Source organism: Medicago sativa, chromosome 6 (assembly GCF_051527215.1).
Source record: "Medicago sativa cultivar Bolivia chromosome 6, Bolivia_mono, whole genome shotgun sequence".
Classification (NCBI taxonomy): Eukaryota; Viridiplantae; Streptophyta; class Magnoliopsida; order Fabales; family Fabaceae; genus Medicago; species Medicago sativa.
In genome coordinates, this window is record NC_140754.1 from 81318889 (window position 1) to 81337262 (window position 18374).

General features: G+C 31.9%; 2 protein-coding genes across 6 annotated transcripts; both read left to right on the plus strand.

Annotated features, from left to right (window-relative positions):
* Positions 1-1122: 1122 nt before the first annotated feature.
* Positions 1123-4918, plus strand: LOC146917321 (purple acid phosphatase 17-like). Its single transcript, XM_085719120.1, has 8 exons — positions 1123-1371; positions 1673-1917; positions 2249-2405; positions 2700-2807; positions 2912-3036; positions 3698-3826; positions 3923-3990; positions 4486-4918. The coding sequence occupies exons 2-8, from the start codon at positions 1723-1725 to the stop codon at positions 4697-4699; spliced, it is 996 nt and encodes a 331-aa protein (XP_085575246.1). The 5' UTR covers positions 1123-1371; positions 1673-1722; the 3' UTR covers positions 4700-4918.
* A 9013-nt stretch (positions 4919-13931) lies between these two features.
* Positions 13932-18343, plus strand: LOC146917322 (type IV inositol polyphosphate 5-phosphatase 9-like). Of its 5 annotated transcripts, none has more exons than XR_015015554.1 (9): positions 13932-14041; positions 14541-14683; positions 14797-14904; positions 15479-15818; positions 16134-16318; positions 16797-16905; positions 16992-17143; positions 17260-17404; positions 17782-18343. XR_015015554.1 is itself a non-coding variant. In XM_085719128.1 (9 exons), the coding sequence occupies exons 2-8, from the start codon at positions 14544-14546 to the stop codon at positions 17368-17370; spliced, it is 1080 nt and encodes a 359-aa protein (XP_085575254.1). In that variant the 5' UTR covers positions 13932-14041; positions 14541-14543; the 3' UTR covers positions 17371-17404; positions 17782-18232. The 5 variants fall into 5 exon arrangements, 3 of the variants coding, with proteins under 3 accessions (XP_085575254.1, XP_085575252.1, XP_085575253.1); XM_085719128.1 differs by having other exon boundaries at positions 17325-17404; positions 17782-18232; XM_085719126.1 differs by lacking the exon at positions 17260-17404.
* Positions 18344-18374: the final 31 nt, after the last annotated feature.

The window sequence follows — 18374 nt, forward strand, 5'->3', positions numbered from 1 at the left end:
CACTTCTTATTGGTCAAAAACAATGGAGAGAGAAAAAGGAAGAGAGAGGATAACAACATCATGTGAGTATGAGAGAGAAAGTTGTCCAAAAATTGTCAAAAAGTGGTTGTCAAAATATCATTTCTCTATAATTATTCCCTCCGCAATTGTGACCAATCATTTGACAACAAAAGGTAAGAGTTGTTAATCTTGCTTGATTATGCTACCCAATAATGTCCTGGTACATTTGATTTTTAATATATACTGAGAAACAAGAGTTGGGAACAAAAGAAAAACAATGTTTATATTTATATACTTCTTTATTTATTTTTAAATAATCTAGTGTCTGAGGCTCACACATTTTGAATGTGAAAAAATGCAGAGTACAAGGTTCAAACCTCGACCCTTGTATAATATTGTTCTTGTAGCTATCAACTGAGTTGTGCTTCTATTTATAAGACCTCTTGATATTTTTTAAACAAATTGAGAAAATTTAATTAATTTTATTAGGGGAAGAAAATTTGATTGCGTAATTAGTGTGTATAATTTGTGTTAACTATTATTAAATTACCTTTGTATAAATACATTTATGGTTTATTTTACATATTACAAAACAAAACTTGTAGCAATACAAGACAAATTGGTAGCATTACATAGTCACATATTAAAAAACAAATAAATATTCCAAAATTGTCTAAAGTGTATTTTTTTTTTTCAATAGTTCAATGGCTAGAATTTTATTTTAGTGTAAATAAGTGAAAAATTTAAAGTTTAAACTTCGACTCTTACATATACAATGCAGTGTCTCTGTCAACCAAAAATAAGTGTATTTTTTATTAGTACCTAAGAAACCAAGTATTATGTAGAAGTAGGAGAACATTACACTCTGCAGCGGCAGAACAAGTATAATTGAATTGATATAAGAATATTCTAATACATATTCCTTCAATAAACTTTACCATGCCTAAAATGAAAAAGAATATGCTGTAGCATTTAGCATATGCCTCCTAAATGAACCGTAACACATACAACTGCACCCATAATATCCACTAGTTTTCATTTATTGCAACTTTTGTTTGTGAAACAGAGAATATTGTGTGAAACCCATCACTATTTCTCTTTCATTTCTGACATATTTTAGCCAATTGCAAAATTAACTGACACATAAAAAACATATGTGTGAGTTTCATTCAAATCTCATAAATTATTTACAATTTTTTCCTATTTCAGAAAACTATATTTCTTCTTTAAATGTCGTAAAGATAACACTAATATTTTAAAAACCGGATCGAACCAGATGCTTAAACATAGAACCCACCATTCTGTTTTTCGTTGTTGAATGTTGATTGATCTCGATTGTAGCGCATTCTAGTTGAACTAGATTGATACGCGGTTAGTTCTAACAGTTTTTATTTTTTTCATTTACTTATTTACATTTATATTTTTTATTTATTTGTCATTTAACGTAAACGTGATTGAATTAATTGAACCATGATCTAGATATCTAATTCTGACATCTGATTCGATCTTCGGTTCGGTTTTTAAAAATTGAGTAACATATACAATTCCTTTTCAAAATACTAGTTTATATTAGTTTTTTAAAATCTATAACAATATTTTACACTTTCACTTTATTACTATATCATATCATTATACATGCACATTATATATAACATTGTCTTATTGATTATAGGAGACACACCAACAAGTTTGAATCAAGTGCTATCAACATCCACTAGAGCAATGGCAAGTTTCAGTGCAAAATCCATGACAATGTTCTTTCTCTTCACAATTATCTTTGGTTTTGGATTTCTTCATGCATCTGCAGAATTGCAAAGATTTACACACACACCAAAAACTGATGGTTCTCTTAATTTCTTGGTTGTTGGTGACTGGGGAAGGAGAGGTGAATACAATCAATCCGACGTTGCTTTCCAGGTTCGATTATTTTTTTTTCTTATCTTCGATTTAATTTATATCATGTGTGTATCAAAATTAAACTGCGAGTTTCATTCGAGCATATGAATATATAATGTTTGATAAACAACGTAACAAAATATAAGCAAAAATGAAACCAAGTGTATCTGATCAAATTTTTTGATCAGATACATAGATACACGTACTTTTTTTGCGTATGTTTGTTACCGAGGAGTATTAAATAAGTTGTTGTCGTATAAGCTATTTTTATAAGTTATGATCATTCATTCATATTCATAATCACTTTTTGTACAAAATAAAAACTTACAAAATGAAATTTCTTTGGTTACAGATGGGAGTAGTTGGAGAGAAGCTTGACATTGATTTTGTTGTTTCAACTGGTGACAATTTCTATGATGATGGCTTAACTGGTGAACATGATCCTAATTTTGAGGAATCATTCTCCAAAATTTACACAGCAAAAAGCCTGCAAAAGCAATGGTACAGTGGTAAGTTCCTAAATTAAACTCATCAATGATAGATAATAGGTTCTAAATTGTAATTCCGTTCTATGAAACACAGACACCAGACACGACACTAACAGTGACACGTGTCAGATATCAGACACGACTTCATCTGAAGTGTTGGTGCAGTTAAAAAGCAGCCGCAATTACAGTTGTAAAAACCTTCAAATCTTTACATCGTTGCTGCAATTGTATACCGCAATTCAGAACTTTTTCTGTAATTGGTATTCTTGATTATAAATTACAAATGTAATAACATGGTTAATGTTTTGCATGCAGTGTTGGGAAACCATGACTACAGGGGTGATGTAGAAGCTCAATTGAGCCCATTCCTTAGACAAATTGATAGTAGGTGGCTTTGTTTAAGGTCTTTCATTGTAGATTCAGGTATTTTCTTGTTCATAGTCAATATTTTCTTTGTTGCATGTTATTGAAATGCTTAAAAATCATGTTCATGTTCATCTTTAATGTATATTTTTGTTCTTGTGTAGAGCTGGTTGAGATTTTCTTTGTTGACACAACCCCTTTTGTTGAAGAATATTTTACTGCACCAGAACACCATTATGATTGGAATGGAATTAACCCACCGAAGAATTATCTTGCCAATTTGCTAAAGGTATGAATAGATTGCTTTTTCACATCTAAATTTTTCTTGGTATTCATATTAATGTAGCGCTGACACTTTAGATTAAATGTGAGTATAGTGTTTGACATGTGTCAGTGTCGGACACCGACCCAACACAGACACACATATAGTGGGTCACATATAGTTATATTCAATTTCTTCTATTTTTCAAAATATTATTATTAGTATCATTGCAATTGTCGTTTTAAGGATCCATATTAGTGTCGGTGCTTCATAAACTCGTATTATTCTACATTGTGGAGCAGGGCATATGATATCCAAATTTGAGTTTGACAGTGTTTCTGAAGCATCATTCTAATTTGCAAAGTTTTATATTTCAATTGGACTCAAGCTAACAGCATTGGTTCCTAGTTTACTTTGTTATGGCATTTTATTACATCAATTGAGTAAAAATGGTAGATGGTGCATTCATCTGGCATTAGTGGTAGATTATGAATTATTGGTACATGACATAGGCATTAGACATGTCACTGACGCGTAGACACTAAAGTTACTTAAATGTAATGACATGAGTTAGTGTTGTGACACTGACACGAGTCGGACACCAGACACACCTTTAATCCAAAATGTCGATTCTATATAGTTAGATTAGATCATATAGATAACAATATTTTGGATTATTATGTTCCAGGATGTAGAAATTGCATTGAGAGAATCAAGAGCAAAGTGGAAGATTGTTGTTGGTCACCATGCAATTAGAAGTGTTGGTCATCATGGTGATACTAAAGAACTTGTTAACCTGCTTCTTCCAATTCTTCAGGTAAAGATAAAACTAAGATTAAGATGAATGAATAACATGATCCTCCATTTCTCTATTCTTATTTTAAATACTGATGAATTTACTATCAAATTTCAGGCAAATCATGTTGATTTTTACATGAATGGGCATGATCATTGTCTTGAACATATCAGTGATACAAACAGGTAAACCTTAAATGAAAGCATATAAAGTTTAATTTAATTTTGATCAATCAATTATAGATCATCTTGTGCATGATATTTTAAAGTACCTAGGAACAAAATTAAATAATTTTTTTAAATTTGACAATTATGATCGATCAATAATGTAAACTCTTTATATATTGACGATTCATATGAACAAAGACCATGTTTGGATATAAGTGCTTATGTATAAATTATTTCTATAATAGAAGATAAAATAAAATCAAACCATTTACATATACACTTAGCCGTATATGTATTTGATGGATGAATATGGATCTGGTGGATCATATTGGCACCCATATGCGGCTATAAGTTGTTTTTGTACACTCTCCCAAATAGTCTCACTCTCACAAGTCTCCATGTCAATATATAAACTCAAATAAGCCGGTCCAAACAAAGCCTAAATTCGTAAAATATTTATACAAAAACAAAATTTATATATTTGTCTAATATAGGAGCTTGTTTTGTCTGCAGTCCTCTTCAATTCCTGGTTAGTGGGGCAGGATCAAAGGCATGGAGAGGAGACGTTCGAGACACTACCGGAAACGATGTAAATTTCTTCTATGATGGACAAGGTTTCATGTCTGTTCAATTGACTGGAACAGATGCAAACATTGTGTTCTATGATGTTACTGGCAATGTTTTGCACAAAATCGCTTCATCAAAGCAGCTACATTCTTCCATATAAAGTCTAAAACATGTATAAGATAGAGAGAAAATGAGATTAAAAAGGTTTTGGGGACTATAGGATTGGTTTTCAAATTCAAGTCACCAATTCTTGAATACATTACTATAACTTTTATATATATTTCTATTGCTTAGGATTTTCATGATTTGAAATATTGAACTTCTATTTCTTGGTATATTGTATTTTGTAAATATGTTGAATGGATGAGTTTTACTAGAAGTTCATGTGTTCTGTTATGGATTTTAGAATTATAAGCGTGTGTGTGTGTATTTTGAATCAAATTGGCATAACAATCACTATGTCAAGAAGTTTCGTCATAATCTTGGTGTTCTAAATTTTGTATAGATCAAATCAAAATTTAAATATATATCATTATTTTAGATGAGATGAGGTATCATTATTCTTCTTTGGAAAGTAATTACATGGTCACATTTGAACCATCTGAATACCAGAAAGTAAAACATATTGTGTTTGTGTTCACATTGTTCACTTGAAAATGAAAATAAAGTGGAAAATTTGTAATTTAAAATAAAAATCTTTTGCGCATTTGTGAGGTCAAAAGAGCAACTATCTTTTTTTAGGGATGAATATGTTTTATGGTCGAGGTGTTGAGGTATTTGGCAGAAAAGTTATTGGCGCTTGTGATGGAGTGTGGGGAAGCATCACACGAGATGGATCACTGTTCGATTAATCTTATAGGGACTTGATTAGTTGTTGAATCACTATCGATGATGGATTGAGATTTCCATGTTGAGTTCGAAAGGAGTCAGGAATAAGTTTAGGGGGGACAAATTTATAAATTATAACTTAGTAAGCAAAAGATTAATTTTCAAATGCATAACTAATAAAAGAATTTTAAGAAATTATAAGATAGACCAAAGTTAATATTGTCAAACAAATATAAAAAATTTCTTCTAATAAATTAATCTACATGTTTGTTTTATATTTTACTTGGTTAAAATGATTTTATGTGGCATTTACCAAGGTCTTTTGATAGCCAAGGAACATAGATTTCATTGTTTGAAGTGTTTTTCATCATTTGTTGTCTCATATTAAGTTGTTCTGTCTTTCGTTGTATGTTATTCGCTGGCAACAAATTTATCATAAAGATAATCAAGTGTCTAGCCTTTCTAAGTATGGTCTTGGTCAATTTGCGATATGCTGCCTTTGCTCATCCAATTAAGTTTGAATTTCATTTCCTAGAGGTTTTTAGTTTGCTTTGAGCCTATTGCTCCTTTTGTTCACCAAAAAATTCTCAAAAAGACCCAATATATAATATCTTACAAAGTACACAAAAAATATAGACTAAAATTTATAATAACATACTAGTATAAAAAAAATTAGTCTCCGTAAACTTAACTAAATTGGTAAAGACAATGTATAATATATACAAGGTTCGGGGTTTAAGCCCAAAACCCTGAACACCACCAAAACGTATAAAAAAAATTAAAAAAAAAATCTTAAGGAGGATCGTGACCTCGGTTGATCTCTCTTCTAACTTCATCGCTAGACTTCTAGACCCTAGCCAACTACCTTACAGTATATTTTTTTTATCTTTCTCAGTTATTCTTTATCATATAAACAAGTATCTCATGTTGTGTAAACAAATCTTTTGAGCTAAGCAGGATCGTGCAACTTTAACTTTGCTACAATCTCGTAGTTGTATTTGAATTCAAGACAAACGGTTAAGTTGAAAGTGATTGCAATATTAAACTATGTGATGTTTCAATACATAAATATATATTATTTTTATCCATAATTAACGATGAGATTTTTTTTTTTTTGAGAAGTCCCACAAAGTAGTACTGTAATTAATATCTAATTCAACATTTATAGATGGTTGTTGTGCTTTCAAAAGTCGAATTAAAATGCTGGCAGAATTGTCAGATATATGGTTGTGATCAGACCCCAGGTGAGACTCCATGTTGTAATGTATAGAACTTATGTGGAAGTAGAACATTTCCAAATACAACGAAGCCTATGAGCTACAGTATAGACCATAGCATAACAAATTAACATGTGGTGACAATGACCTAAGTGCAAACTTCATAATATTTTTTTATTTGAACCTCGGACCTTGCATATTTTATGCATTGTTTTAACCAACTGAGCTAAGTTCACGAAGATCAAACTTCATAATATAATATAAGAGAGAGAGAGAGAAAACTGCACCTAGCGTTTAATTTTTTTTTGACAAATGCACCTAACGTTTAATAAATATAGAATATATATTAGCTATTTTAAAAACGGTTACAAAATAGAAAAATAGAGAAAAGGAAATATACACTATACAAAATATGTATGAGTATATATGGTAAGATGATGAGTTTACAGTGTCTTCGTAAAAATGCACTATTGTAGATGCTACACGTCATCAAACGGTTAGACATTATTACCAATTTGTGATCATAATATGACATGACCATAGATGGAGTTTTCCCTACACCATGTTATTGCACTTGATATTGTAATTATTTTTCTATTTTAGCTATGAAATTGAAGGCCGAGGAGCTCTTGAGTGGACAAGACACTAATATAGGTAATGGGTCAAGTTTGTGTTTCTTCCATCTTGTCAAAGTTGATTATGAGTGATATTTCATGTTTTATTGATGTCTAATTTTTTAAAATGTGTCAATTGATAATATTTTTAAGAGAAATGCTAAAATATCCATCGAGTGTTTGTTAAGGAAACGAATATAGAAATATTGTGTTAGAAAATGGTGAAAAATTGTATATTCAACTTTTTAAATAAGTAAAAATGTAGTGTGTTGATACCTTAAAACAATTAACAACGTAGAATAAGATAAACTATCTGAATGAGTTTTCAAAAAGGAATAAAACATAAACATTTCCTTTAAAAAAAAAACATATTATCCGTTTACTATTTTACACTTACTACCATCTCTTACTAACTATGATATATTTACATTCATCTTACACTTAATAGACCATGCTTTCATACTAGTTCTTACTTATGTTTTCTCACTATATTTTTCATATTCATGAACTAAGCATATATCTTTACATTCCTTATACTAATGTTGCCTAGTTGCTTAATTACACAACTAGAAATCTTGACATCTTATCATTTGCTCGTGGTTTGACACCTCTTATTTGCGTCAATGATAACACATTAGCATAATTTATTTTTATTGAACCACGTCAAATAAAATTCTAAGACTTGTAACCAAACCAAATATATGTACCAATATATAAAAAATTATGCATGTGTCGATAGAACAAATATCAGTTGAAAATGACAAAGTTGAGGAGGACTTAGTACTAGTAGTTCAACAACTTGATGCACTTGGAATAATAAATTCTCTCTTTAACCTATCTAGAAAAGAAAGTATAATTATTATATAAGTATGATATGAATCTGATGATTACAAGTCGTTATAGCTATAAGAAAAGGGTTTTAGTGATTGTGTCATTTCCCATAATCAAGACTTCCCCTTTGTCTTTTATATGAAGAAGATGTGTATGGTCGGTCCATATAATTCAATTCTATCATATATGGATTTATTTTAATATAAATATCAAAATAGAGCTCTTAGTGTGACATTTGTACTTAGAACATTCGATGGCTAGAGCAATACGAGACTATAATAATGTATCATGTTCAATAATTTAGTATTATATACTTTATCATTAAATTAGAAGCAATAATCTACACCTAACATTGAAGGACTCACACTTTTCATGTTAGAGCAATCACTTTTAATTTTTTTTTTAGGCAGTCACATTAAGTCTTAACAAAATGGAAACCCGTGATCTATAGTATATAATAGAGGTTATATACATTGTTTTTAAGCAACAAATTTCTTGTCCCAAGAGGAAGGACAATGATATCAAAATTATAAGATGGTCAATAAATTATGATTAAAAGTTGAAAGGGAAAAGTATCTTTTTTTTTTTTTTTTTGGTATTTTACCATGTACAAACTCAAAACATTGATATTTAGAATAGAACTTTATTGCAAAATTTCTACTTAATCTAACATAGATTTCACATTGAATATTTTGTTTATAAAAATCTAGCATCTGGGGTGGGAGGGAATCCTAATTAACCTGTTCATAAATTTTGTTAAGATCAATTCTTAATTTAAACTCTATAGTCATCTTAGAAACATAGGTTGTTAATGTTGATCAAGTAATAACTACACCACTTTTTAATGAAAACTTAACTGTTTTAGTTACTTAACGTCTTAACCAATGCTTCTAGAACACTATTAGCATTCTCAAACCTTTCCTTTTCACGATGTAGACACGGTGGTGGGTGGTGCGATGATCTGCGTTTTGCCATCTACACCACTACGACACCAGTTCTTCCGGTGGATGTGTCGGTGGTTCGTGGTGGGGGTTAGATCTCGTTCTGTGCGTTATGCATGTATGTTCAGATTCGAGATGAGTTAAGTGGGGTTCACGTTCGTGGGCTTTGCTGGTTCGCGATCCGACGACAGTGGACTTTGAGGAGGTGGTGTCCATCGCTTCCAGTTGTCTTCATAATGGTGGATCTGGTTTGGTTTTGAACGGCGACCGTCTCTTCGTGTACAGTGTGGATTGACAGTGGGTTTAGATATATCTGAGTCACTCTGTGTGGCTATGGATTGTTGCGTTCTTTGAGCTCGGATCCCGGTTTTCCGGGTTTGAGTTGTTGATTGAAATTGTTGTTTGTTCCTTCCACGATCTAGATTTCGATTGGTACTTTTTCTGATACAAGACCTACGCGTCATGGTCGTCCAGATCTGGTGAAAGATTTGGTTTGTTGCGTGCGAGGTTTATTTGGCTCAAAAGAGCGTCAAAGCTTGTTGTATTTTGAATGGGGGTAGTGGTACGAGAACCTATCTGTGTTGGCGTATGCTTCATTCACTTTTACAAATGAGAACACTCACCAAACATATATTTGTTTGCTATTTAGTTTTGCGTCCGTACACAAGTTCGCTTGGTACGTAGTGCATGTGTTATGTGGATCTTTGTATTGAAGTCTCTTTAATCATCTGTTTGGGTTGCTTCTACAATCACTTTTGTTATAGTTAGACGTTACACTTTATTCTCGTTCGGATTGTTTGCTATGGGATTTGTCTGGTCAGGTCTTTAACCCTAGATCTTTGTATTTTTGTCTTTTTTTAATATATTTAGGGTTGCAAACGGTTTACCATCTGCCCTTATGCTTAAGAAAAAAATATTTAGCATTCTCCATGATTAATTTGGATATTTATTCGGCATTTTCCTTAATGCATTTTTTTTTCAAATACAGAAATGGATTCTCCCTCGGATTCAATGAATATGAGATTTGTGTGTTTTTTTTTTTTTTTTGATTACATGATTTGTGTTCTTCTGTTCGAATTGTGCGTGTTTCTTGAATAAATTAGTACTCCCTCCGTTTCAAAATGAGTGTCACTTTAGCCAAAAAAATTTGTTTCAAAATGAATGTCGCTTTACATTTCCAATACAACTTTAATTTTTTTCTTTCAACTTTACCCTCTCAAACTTTTCTCTCACACAATTTTCAATGCAACTTTAAATTTGTCTTTTTCTAATAAAGTAAGGACAGTTTAGTAAAAGCGTTATATCCAATGATTATTTCATTCCATTTCTTAATCTGTGTGCCAAAGCCTAAAGCGACACTCATTTTGAAACGGAGGGAGTATGATTTAAGGATCTTAAATCTAAAACCAAACATATGTTTGACCAATCAAAACCAAACACATCATTAATCATATCATCATAAATTATGATTTGTGGTTTTTGCTTTTTGTCTACATTAGTTTGAAGATTTTAAAAGTAAAACCACATTAATCATTGACCATCTCGTCATACATGAAACTCCGTATGTCATGGTTTGGCAAATGTAAAATAAATTAATATTAATATTAATATGCTTAATCTATAAGTACTTTTCGGCTTAATCATAGCTTTAGCATGAGCCTATGCATTACTTGCTACCATTCAAATTCAAATGGGATTTTATCTTTAGGATGAATTTGATCATTTTCTGGGGTATGAGGTATGAATATTTATGCTAGCTTGCACATGGGTCAGAATTGAAAGGAGTGTAATGAAAATTGACCAACAAATCGATGTAAAACGCCAAATAGAGTCTAGTTCCACTGGCCATGGGCAGGGCCGGCCTTGAGGGGGTGCAAACAGCTCAACCGAGCTGGGCCTCCCCCAAGGATGGGCCTCAAAAAAAAATTATACCCAGTAGTATACTATCCTGCAATAAAGGGGGTGCAAACAGCGCATGACTTTTGATTGTTTTGTGCAGGTTTAATTTTCCTCTTGCTTTTGGTGTTAGGTGGGGATTCCTCATGTATACGGTAGTTATTTTCATCTATGGGTGTACCGCATATATACGGCACGTTGTATTTATCTTTTAAAAAATATAAATAGAGCATTGCTCTTTTAAAAAAAATACGTTTTGATTTTATCACTGGCCTCTTTTCATTCCCAGAGCCGAGCCTCCGAATTCTCAGGGACGGCCCTGGCCATGGGTGTGGCTGAGTGAGTGAAAACATTGGAAAAGTTTACCACCGCCACATAGTTTTGATATAAAAAAATGTACTTTGACATATAGGAACATGATTAAACTTGCAATTGGTTTCATCATTTCATGGTAGCAAATAAGCTCAAAGTTTTATTATTGGTGTTTAATCTTCGAATTCCTTTCAAATTCACACCAATGTTCCATCTCATGTATCGACAAAACAATCATTTGAAGATATGATAAAGTTGCGGAGGACTTTGTAGTTTCCTTTAGGTTTTGTCTGCGAGTTTGGAGGGAAAAGGAGGGGAGGAGTGCAAAAAAAGAGTAAGTAGAATAAATGGATGACGTTGAGATGAGGAGGCTTTAGAAGTTCGATTTTTTCATAATACAAAACCCTCCTCATTTTATGGAACTCAAAAATTGTATTGAATGAGTGTTTTGGATGGTTTACATGAATTATTCAAATTTAATCTATGTAATTATAATATTCTTAAAATTAAAAATACAAGTTATTTGCCTTTTGTGCGTTTGGTTGGTATGGAATGAAAGAAACAACTGGTTATTTAATAATTCTCACACATCAATTCTAGAACTTATGGATAAAGTTAAGTTTTATTCTTACTAGTAGTTGAATTGAAAGGAGTGTAATGAAAACCAACACATCCATGTTAACGTCAAATAATCACTAGATTCTAGTTCTCCATTGGCCATAGGTGTGGCTATGTGAGTTTAAAAAAATGGTATGAAAGTGAGTATGAATTTGAACCGACATTAGTTTAAAATAAACTCTCTCGATCTTATAATAGATGACCTGTTTTCGTTGGTTGGAAAAGACCACGGGATGGGTGGGTTAAACTTAACTGTGATGGAGCATACAAAGATTCGTCAGGTCTTGTTGGTTGTGGTGGACTCTTTCGAAACTCAGATGGCAGATGGATTAAAGGCTACTCGCAAAAAATTGGAACCTGTGACACTCTCTGTGCTGAAATGTGGGGAATGTACTTGGGAATGCAGCTTGTTTGGAGACAAGGTTTCAACAATCTTCAAGTGGAAAGTAACTCAAAAACTTTGGTTGACATGATCACAATGAAAGTTAAAATTAATGGGAACCCACCCACCTTGATACACCGCATACAAGACCTTTTAAAGTTGAACTGACAGGTGCATTTCAATGATACCTGACGGGAGGGAAATAGAAGTGCTGATTGGATGGCTAATTTTAGCTTCTCTTTGGACTCTTTTAACATTCATGTTATGGAGACTCCTCCTAGTGGGATCTTAAATCTCATTTTTGATGACTTTGCTGGGGCTTGCATGTCTAGAAATATTCGTGTAACTTATTAGTGTTTTTTCGTTTTTGGGCATAAGCCCTTTTTTTATTACCAAAAAAAAAAAGGATAAACTGTTTTGACAATGTATGTTATTGACTTAACATACTTTGATTATATTTTTCTACTAACATATAAAGATAAATAATATCATATAAGATGTTGTTGGATTCGTCTCGATGAATATTTTTCAAATATTAAATTTTCATAATTTTTACTAGCAGAGAATCAAAGATAAAAAAATATGCATTGATATGTGTGACTTAATATATGTCACTTAATATAAAACGGATTTGAGTATTGGAAAGTTTGCCACCGCTACATATGTTAAAATGTAACTTGACATTGTAACATGATTGAACTTGCAATTGGTTTCATCATTTCATGCTAGCAAATAAAACCAGTGGAACATGGGACTTGAAAATATTGATTTGGCTTCTTATAAAGGTAACTCCCAAATAGACTTCAATGAAAGTGACGTAGGTTCAAAGTATACTATATATTAGACTATATTTGGAAAAATGGTCTAATCAAATTCTTAATTCAATAATCCAGCCAATTTCATTTTGGAAAAATAGTCTAATCAAATTCTTAATTCAATTATCCATCCAATTTCATTTAAGCAAAATAAAGAAAAACTTCTTCAGAAAAATAGAGTTACATATAATTTTATAGTAGAAATACAAAAGTAATTCAACTTTTTTATCTAAAAGAATTGAACTTTCTAAATTTCCCATTAAATTAAATAAAACGTGTGTAAAAACTTTAAATCAGAATTTATTTTGAAGAGGGGGGAATATATCATAAAACAATCTATGCAAAAGCCTAAATTTAAGAATTGTAGGTGAAACTCTTTCTTTAACCTTAGACATATCATTTTCTGACATTAATCTCATTTTTTCTCTCTCATTTTTTCTTCCATATTTATCTACATTTTTCCATGTTATCTTTTCATTTTTAACCTAAAGTAACTCTCATATTTTATCTCTCATCTTTTTCTCCATATTTTTCTAAATTTTTCCACATTATCTTTTCATTTTTACCTTAAAGTCATTCGTAGTTAGAGAATCTAAATTTATTGAATAATTGAATGCTATGTCAAATAATAACACATTGTCATTCCATAGTTTATACTATCATGTCAAAATTATTTCACTTTGATAAAAGCATAGAAGTGTAAAATAATTTTACACAAAACAAGAAATATTCAAACAAGCATAACACAAAAATATTCCTCCATAGACCAAACAAGCATATGAAAAAAGACATCAGGTTTTTTCTGTTTGTCCCTAGCTAGATAGCTAGACCCTATAACTTGTCATAAAAAATTGTCAATCAATAAAAATGCAATCATGATACTCATTTGCATGTGCCTATAAATCCCTTTCCTCCTCCACTGATCCATTCCTCTTGATATCTTGTGCAAGTCTCTTTCTTCCTGGCCATTCTTTAGTTTGGTATTTACATTTTTTATACTATAGTAGAAAACCACTGGTGAGGAAGTAAAGATTGTTATTAACAACAAGTAAGTATCTCTTTTCTTCTATCTGTCTCTTTAGGTAGTCTTTACATGATTCGGATCTTCTTCCACGATGCAGCGATGTAGGTAAAAGAAAAATGGATGCGTCGCTGTAGAATGAAAGAAGATCCGAATCCGTCTTTTCAATGTTAACTTCTTCCTCTTTCTATTTTGGTTTTTATTTATATATCACTATTTTTAAAACTAGACCGAACCGGTCAGTTCAACCGTTTGAACAACTAACTGGCTAGTTAGACGGTTGATTTGGTCACGGTTACATGTGGTCTAGTTGAACCGAATTGGACCAAAGTTGAACCGGATTAAACCGGTTCAACTTGCTTCAACCGGTTATCATTTTTTTACATTCTTTTTTTTTTTTTAATACGCATTTATTTATTTGTCATCTGGTTAAATCACGATTGAACCATGAGTCGGAGGTCTCATCGGTTCGGTCTAACATTACTATATAAATGCATCATGATTCATGAGTGTATTTTGTCCAAAGATCATGCAGGGCTTCAAGCTAAGTGAGAGCAAGGTCCTAAGGAAGATATTAAGCAGGAACTCATCTCAGACCAAGCAGGAAACTATTAGTTTGAATCAAGCATCTGAAAACTCAACAAGACAATTCTATCATCAAAACAAAAAGTATGAGACCATATAATATCATACATTCTTTTGAACAATTGTTTATGTAACTTTTTGTAGTATATTTTTATTACCTTGATAGTAAGTATGATATGGATATTATTTTGATTTAGGATCTTTGTTGGTTCCTGGAATATTGGAGGCATTGCACCACCTCAGAATTTGAACATTGAAGATTGGCTTGACACACAAAATGATTCTGCAGATATTTATGTTCTGGGGTAAAATTTTCTTCTATTACTTTACATTATTTGTAAGAATCAACTTCATAGACACTAAATTGTTGTAAGATTGATACCTTTAACTATTAAATCATATACAAGTCCTTATGCATCTCCGACAAAATCTTAACCCTTAGATTAATCTAATATCTCAAACAGTTGGATTAACGGTTGAGAAATCAATACACTCATCCGATTCCAATAAATCTCAACCGTTAGATTAATCTGGTGATTAAGATTTGGTTGGAGACTCAGAGGATTATTTTTTTTTTTTTGACAAACGGAGACTCAAAGAGGATAGAAGCCTATAAAGTCCCTCCTATTCACCACAATCATTGACTAGCGATTTAGATTTGACGTAGTCACAAATCTCACCGTTTACATAGTCAACACATGATGACCGTAGGACTAAGATCAGACGATCCATATTTCAAGTTCAGTATTTTAGTGTTTAAAAAAAATCAAAATTAGTTTATTTTATACATCATCCGATCTCAATCCATCGATGCTTTGAATTCATGAATGCGTTAATTTGTTTAGTTTAGTAGTATTTGATGTGATAAACTTGTAGCAGGTTCCAAGAAATTGTACCTCTAAATGCAGCAAATGTATTAGGTCCTCAAAACAAGAAAATTTCCATGAAGTGGAATTCCCTCATTGGGGCAACCCTTAACAATAAAAGACCTATGAAGGTAGTTGAAGAAGATAAAAAGGCAGAACCTCAAAAGATATATCCTTTGAAGGAACAAACCTGTGAAGAGGTTGAAAATGTTGATGATTTTCAATGCATCATAAGTAGACAATTGGTGGGAATGTTCATTACTATTTGGGCAAGATGTGACCTTAATCAATCTATCAAGCACTTGAATGTCTCATCTGTTGGATGTGGAGTCATGGGTTGCTTGGCGAACAAGGTCAGTTTTGGCATAGCATATAAAAATTAATGTTTTAAGAACTGAATCGAAACCAACAATTCAACCGATTAAATCGTGAATTGGTATTGTCTACGGTTTGGTTATTTGAGTAGTTTGATCGCAGTTTCATTCTGGTATGATCATGATTTAGAAGTCTCGCAAGCTCGATTAAGTTTTTAAAACATTGAGAGAAATAGAAAGCATTTTTTTTTATTTTATTTTGGTTTTTTTGAATAAGTTAAGTTTTAAGAATTTATTTGCTAATTTTGAAATTTGAAAATAATTCTTAAATTTTTTGTTGATCTTAAAATGCAGGGTTCAATATCAATTAGATTTTTCTTGCATGAAACAAGCTTCTGCTTTATATGCAGTCATCTAGCTTCAGGTGGGAAAGAAGAAGACAAGAGACAAAGAAATGTTAATGCAGCTGATATTTTGTCCCAAACAAAATTCCCTGCTGGTCCTCTGCATGATATGCCTCAAAAAATTATTGATCATGAGTAAGATATATATTTCAATTATATGTACAACTTTAATCATGCACAATTTCATATATTAAATTATACAAAATTAAAAGATATCATTTAGAAATTAAGGAATAAGCCACTAACTAGATGATATGTGTTTGATTACAATTACAATGAAAACTAACACTTTTATTATGTTGTGTATGTAAATATTTTCATTTCCCTTAATCCCCCTAGTTGTTGCATTTATATGGTTTCAAAGATTTTTTATTTATTAATTATGACTTGCATACTAAAATTACTTGGTGAATATTTGGATTGATGGGTAAGTTTGACCAAATCACGGCCGTGATTTTGACAAAGCTACACTTTAAAATTTTAACAAATTTTGTGTCCATGTGATTTTGCTAAACTCACCGACAATTTAAACATGCACTTAGACCATTATAAAAGTTTAGTGAATTTCATTTCATAGAACTTCATCTGAAATTTTGTACTTGGTAACATGCAGCCGAGTTGTGTGGCTAGGAGACTTGAACTACAGGATAGATATGTCACACTCTGCAACACAATCATTGATCAAGAAAAGAGAATGTGAAACCTTATTGAAACATGATCAAGTATGGTTTATAAGTTATGTTCTTGCATAGTAATATTTTTAGATGGGGCAGTGTTCATGATTTAAAACTCTTTCCAAATTATATAGCTGAAGATGGAGCTGAAAGAGGGTCATGTATTCCAGGGTTGGCATGAAGGATCTATAGAATTTCCACCTACATACAAATACCTACCAGATTCTGATGATTACATAAATTGTAATCAGCAGCACATGAGCAAAAAGAGACGTTCCCCAGCATGGTAATCATAGCAACATATTTTCAATATATGCATTTTTTTATCAGCTTTAACTTAGTGTATAACCAAAAAAAAAGAGTCTAACTTAGGTTTGAAGGCATTATCATTTTGCCTAGCAGTAATCGTCCCTGAAATACCAAGGTTTGAGTAAAGGTTCAGAAGCTCTCCTTTAAATCTCCAACAGGTTGATCTACTTTCAAAGACACATAGCCTGTTTGGAGTCGCAGTAGGAATGGCCTGACTAACGGTGGCTTCCAAGTGAAAGTGAGTTGTCGCCATAGTTTGTTGCTTTTCCGAACACATGCCAAGTGTATGTTTGATTCTGAGTTCTCTCAACCAAACAATCAAAGCTAGATACATGTTTTGTAAAGCTACATTTTTGTAACATAAATGCTTGCAAATTTTCTCATATGAATCATCTGTATATACGCCACTAACAATCCATTGAAGGCTTGAAGAAGAGCTTTTTCGCCTTTACTCGAACATTTGTATTTTTATTAAAATCGTGCTTAACGAGGGAAAAATAAAATAGATTACCCTCCACAGTGTAACCAAACACATAATAAACAAATTCCTACTACAAATGCTTTCATTTGAACTAGTACACAAGGATATACTCTAATCACATGAAAGTACTGCAGGTGTGATAGAATAATATGGTTTGGAAAGGGAATGAGGCAAATTCAATACAACAGGAGTGAGTCAAAACTTTCAGATCATAGACCAGTACAAGCAATGTTCACAGCGGATATCAAGGTGGCAGCAACGAATTATAAATGATTCAAAGTACTACAAAGGCATTTCATCCAAGAGATTTTAGTTCTCATTGTATACCATTCTTGAAAGAGGTTTTAGAATCCAAGAAAGGCATGTATATGGTAGCTGAAATCTTTGAGTGATGTGATTCTTTTGCCTTTAAGGATAAACATTAGTATTTGTGTTTTCCCACTTCTTGTACAAGAGAATGCATAGGGAAGCAGCAGAAAGAATGATTTGCTCTACTTTTTTGAGAGGGTTGTCGTGATTTATGAAGCATTCCCCTCAAATTGTTACTTGGTGATGCATGATATTAGAACATCAAATTCATCAAAATTTAATATCCTTATGTAGTATTAAAATGTAAGAAGTTCTGGTATCAGAACAATAAAGAGCATATTAAAAAGTTAGTGGTAATGCTTAGAAACTGCAGAAACTTATACGAAAGTTGTTCGGCTGAGCAAGCTCAAACAGAAAT

What these genes read in the sequence shown, in the direction of transcription:
- LOC146917321 (XM_085719120.1), top strand. Translation starts at nt 1,723, where the DNA reads ATGGCAAGTTTCAGTGCAAAATCCATGACAATGTTCTTTCTCTTCACA. An exon ending in GCAAAAGCAATGGTACAGTG is followed by an intron (nt 2,406 to 2,699) that starts GTAAGTTCCTAA and finishes TTTTGCATGCAG; the next exon opens with TGTTGGGAAACCATGACTAC. An exon ending in GTCTTTCATTGTAGATTCAG is followed by an intron (nt 2,808 to 2,911) that starts GTATTTTCTTGT and finishes GTTCTTGTGTAG; the next exon opens with AGCTGGTTGAGATTTTCTTT.
- LOC146917322 (XM_085719126.1), top strand. Translation starts at nt 14,544, where the DNA reads ATGCAGGGCTTCAAGCTAAGTGAGAGCAAGGTCCTAAGGAAGATATTA. An exon ending in GCAGATATTTATGTTCTGGG is followed by an intron (nt 14,905 to 15,478) that starts GTAAAATTTTCT and finishes AACTTGTAGCAG; the next exon opens with GTTCCAAGAAATTGTACCTC. An exon ending in CCTTATTGAAACATGATCAA is followed by an intron (nt 16,906 to 16,991) that starts GTATGGTTTATA and finishes CAAATTATATAG; the next exon opens with CTGAAGATGGAGCTGAAAGA.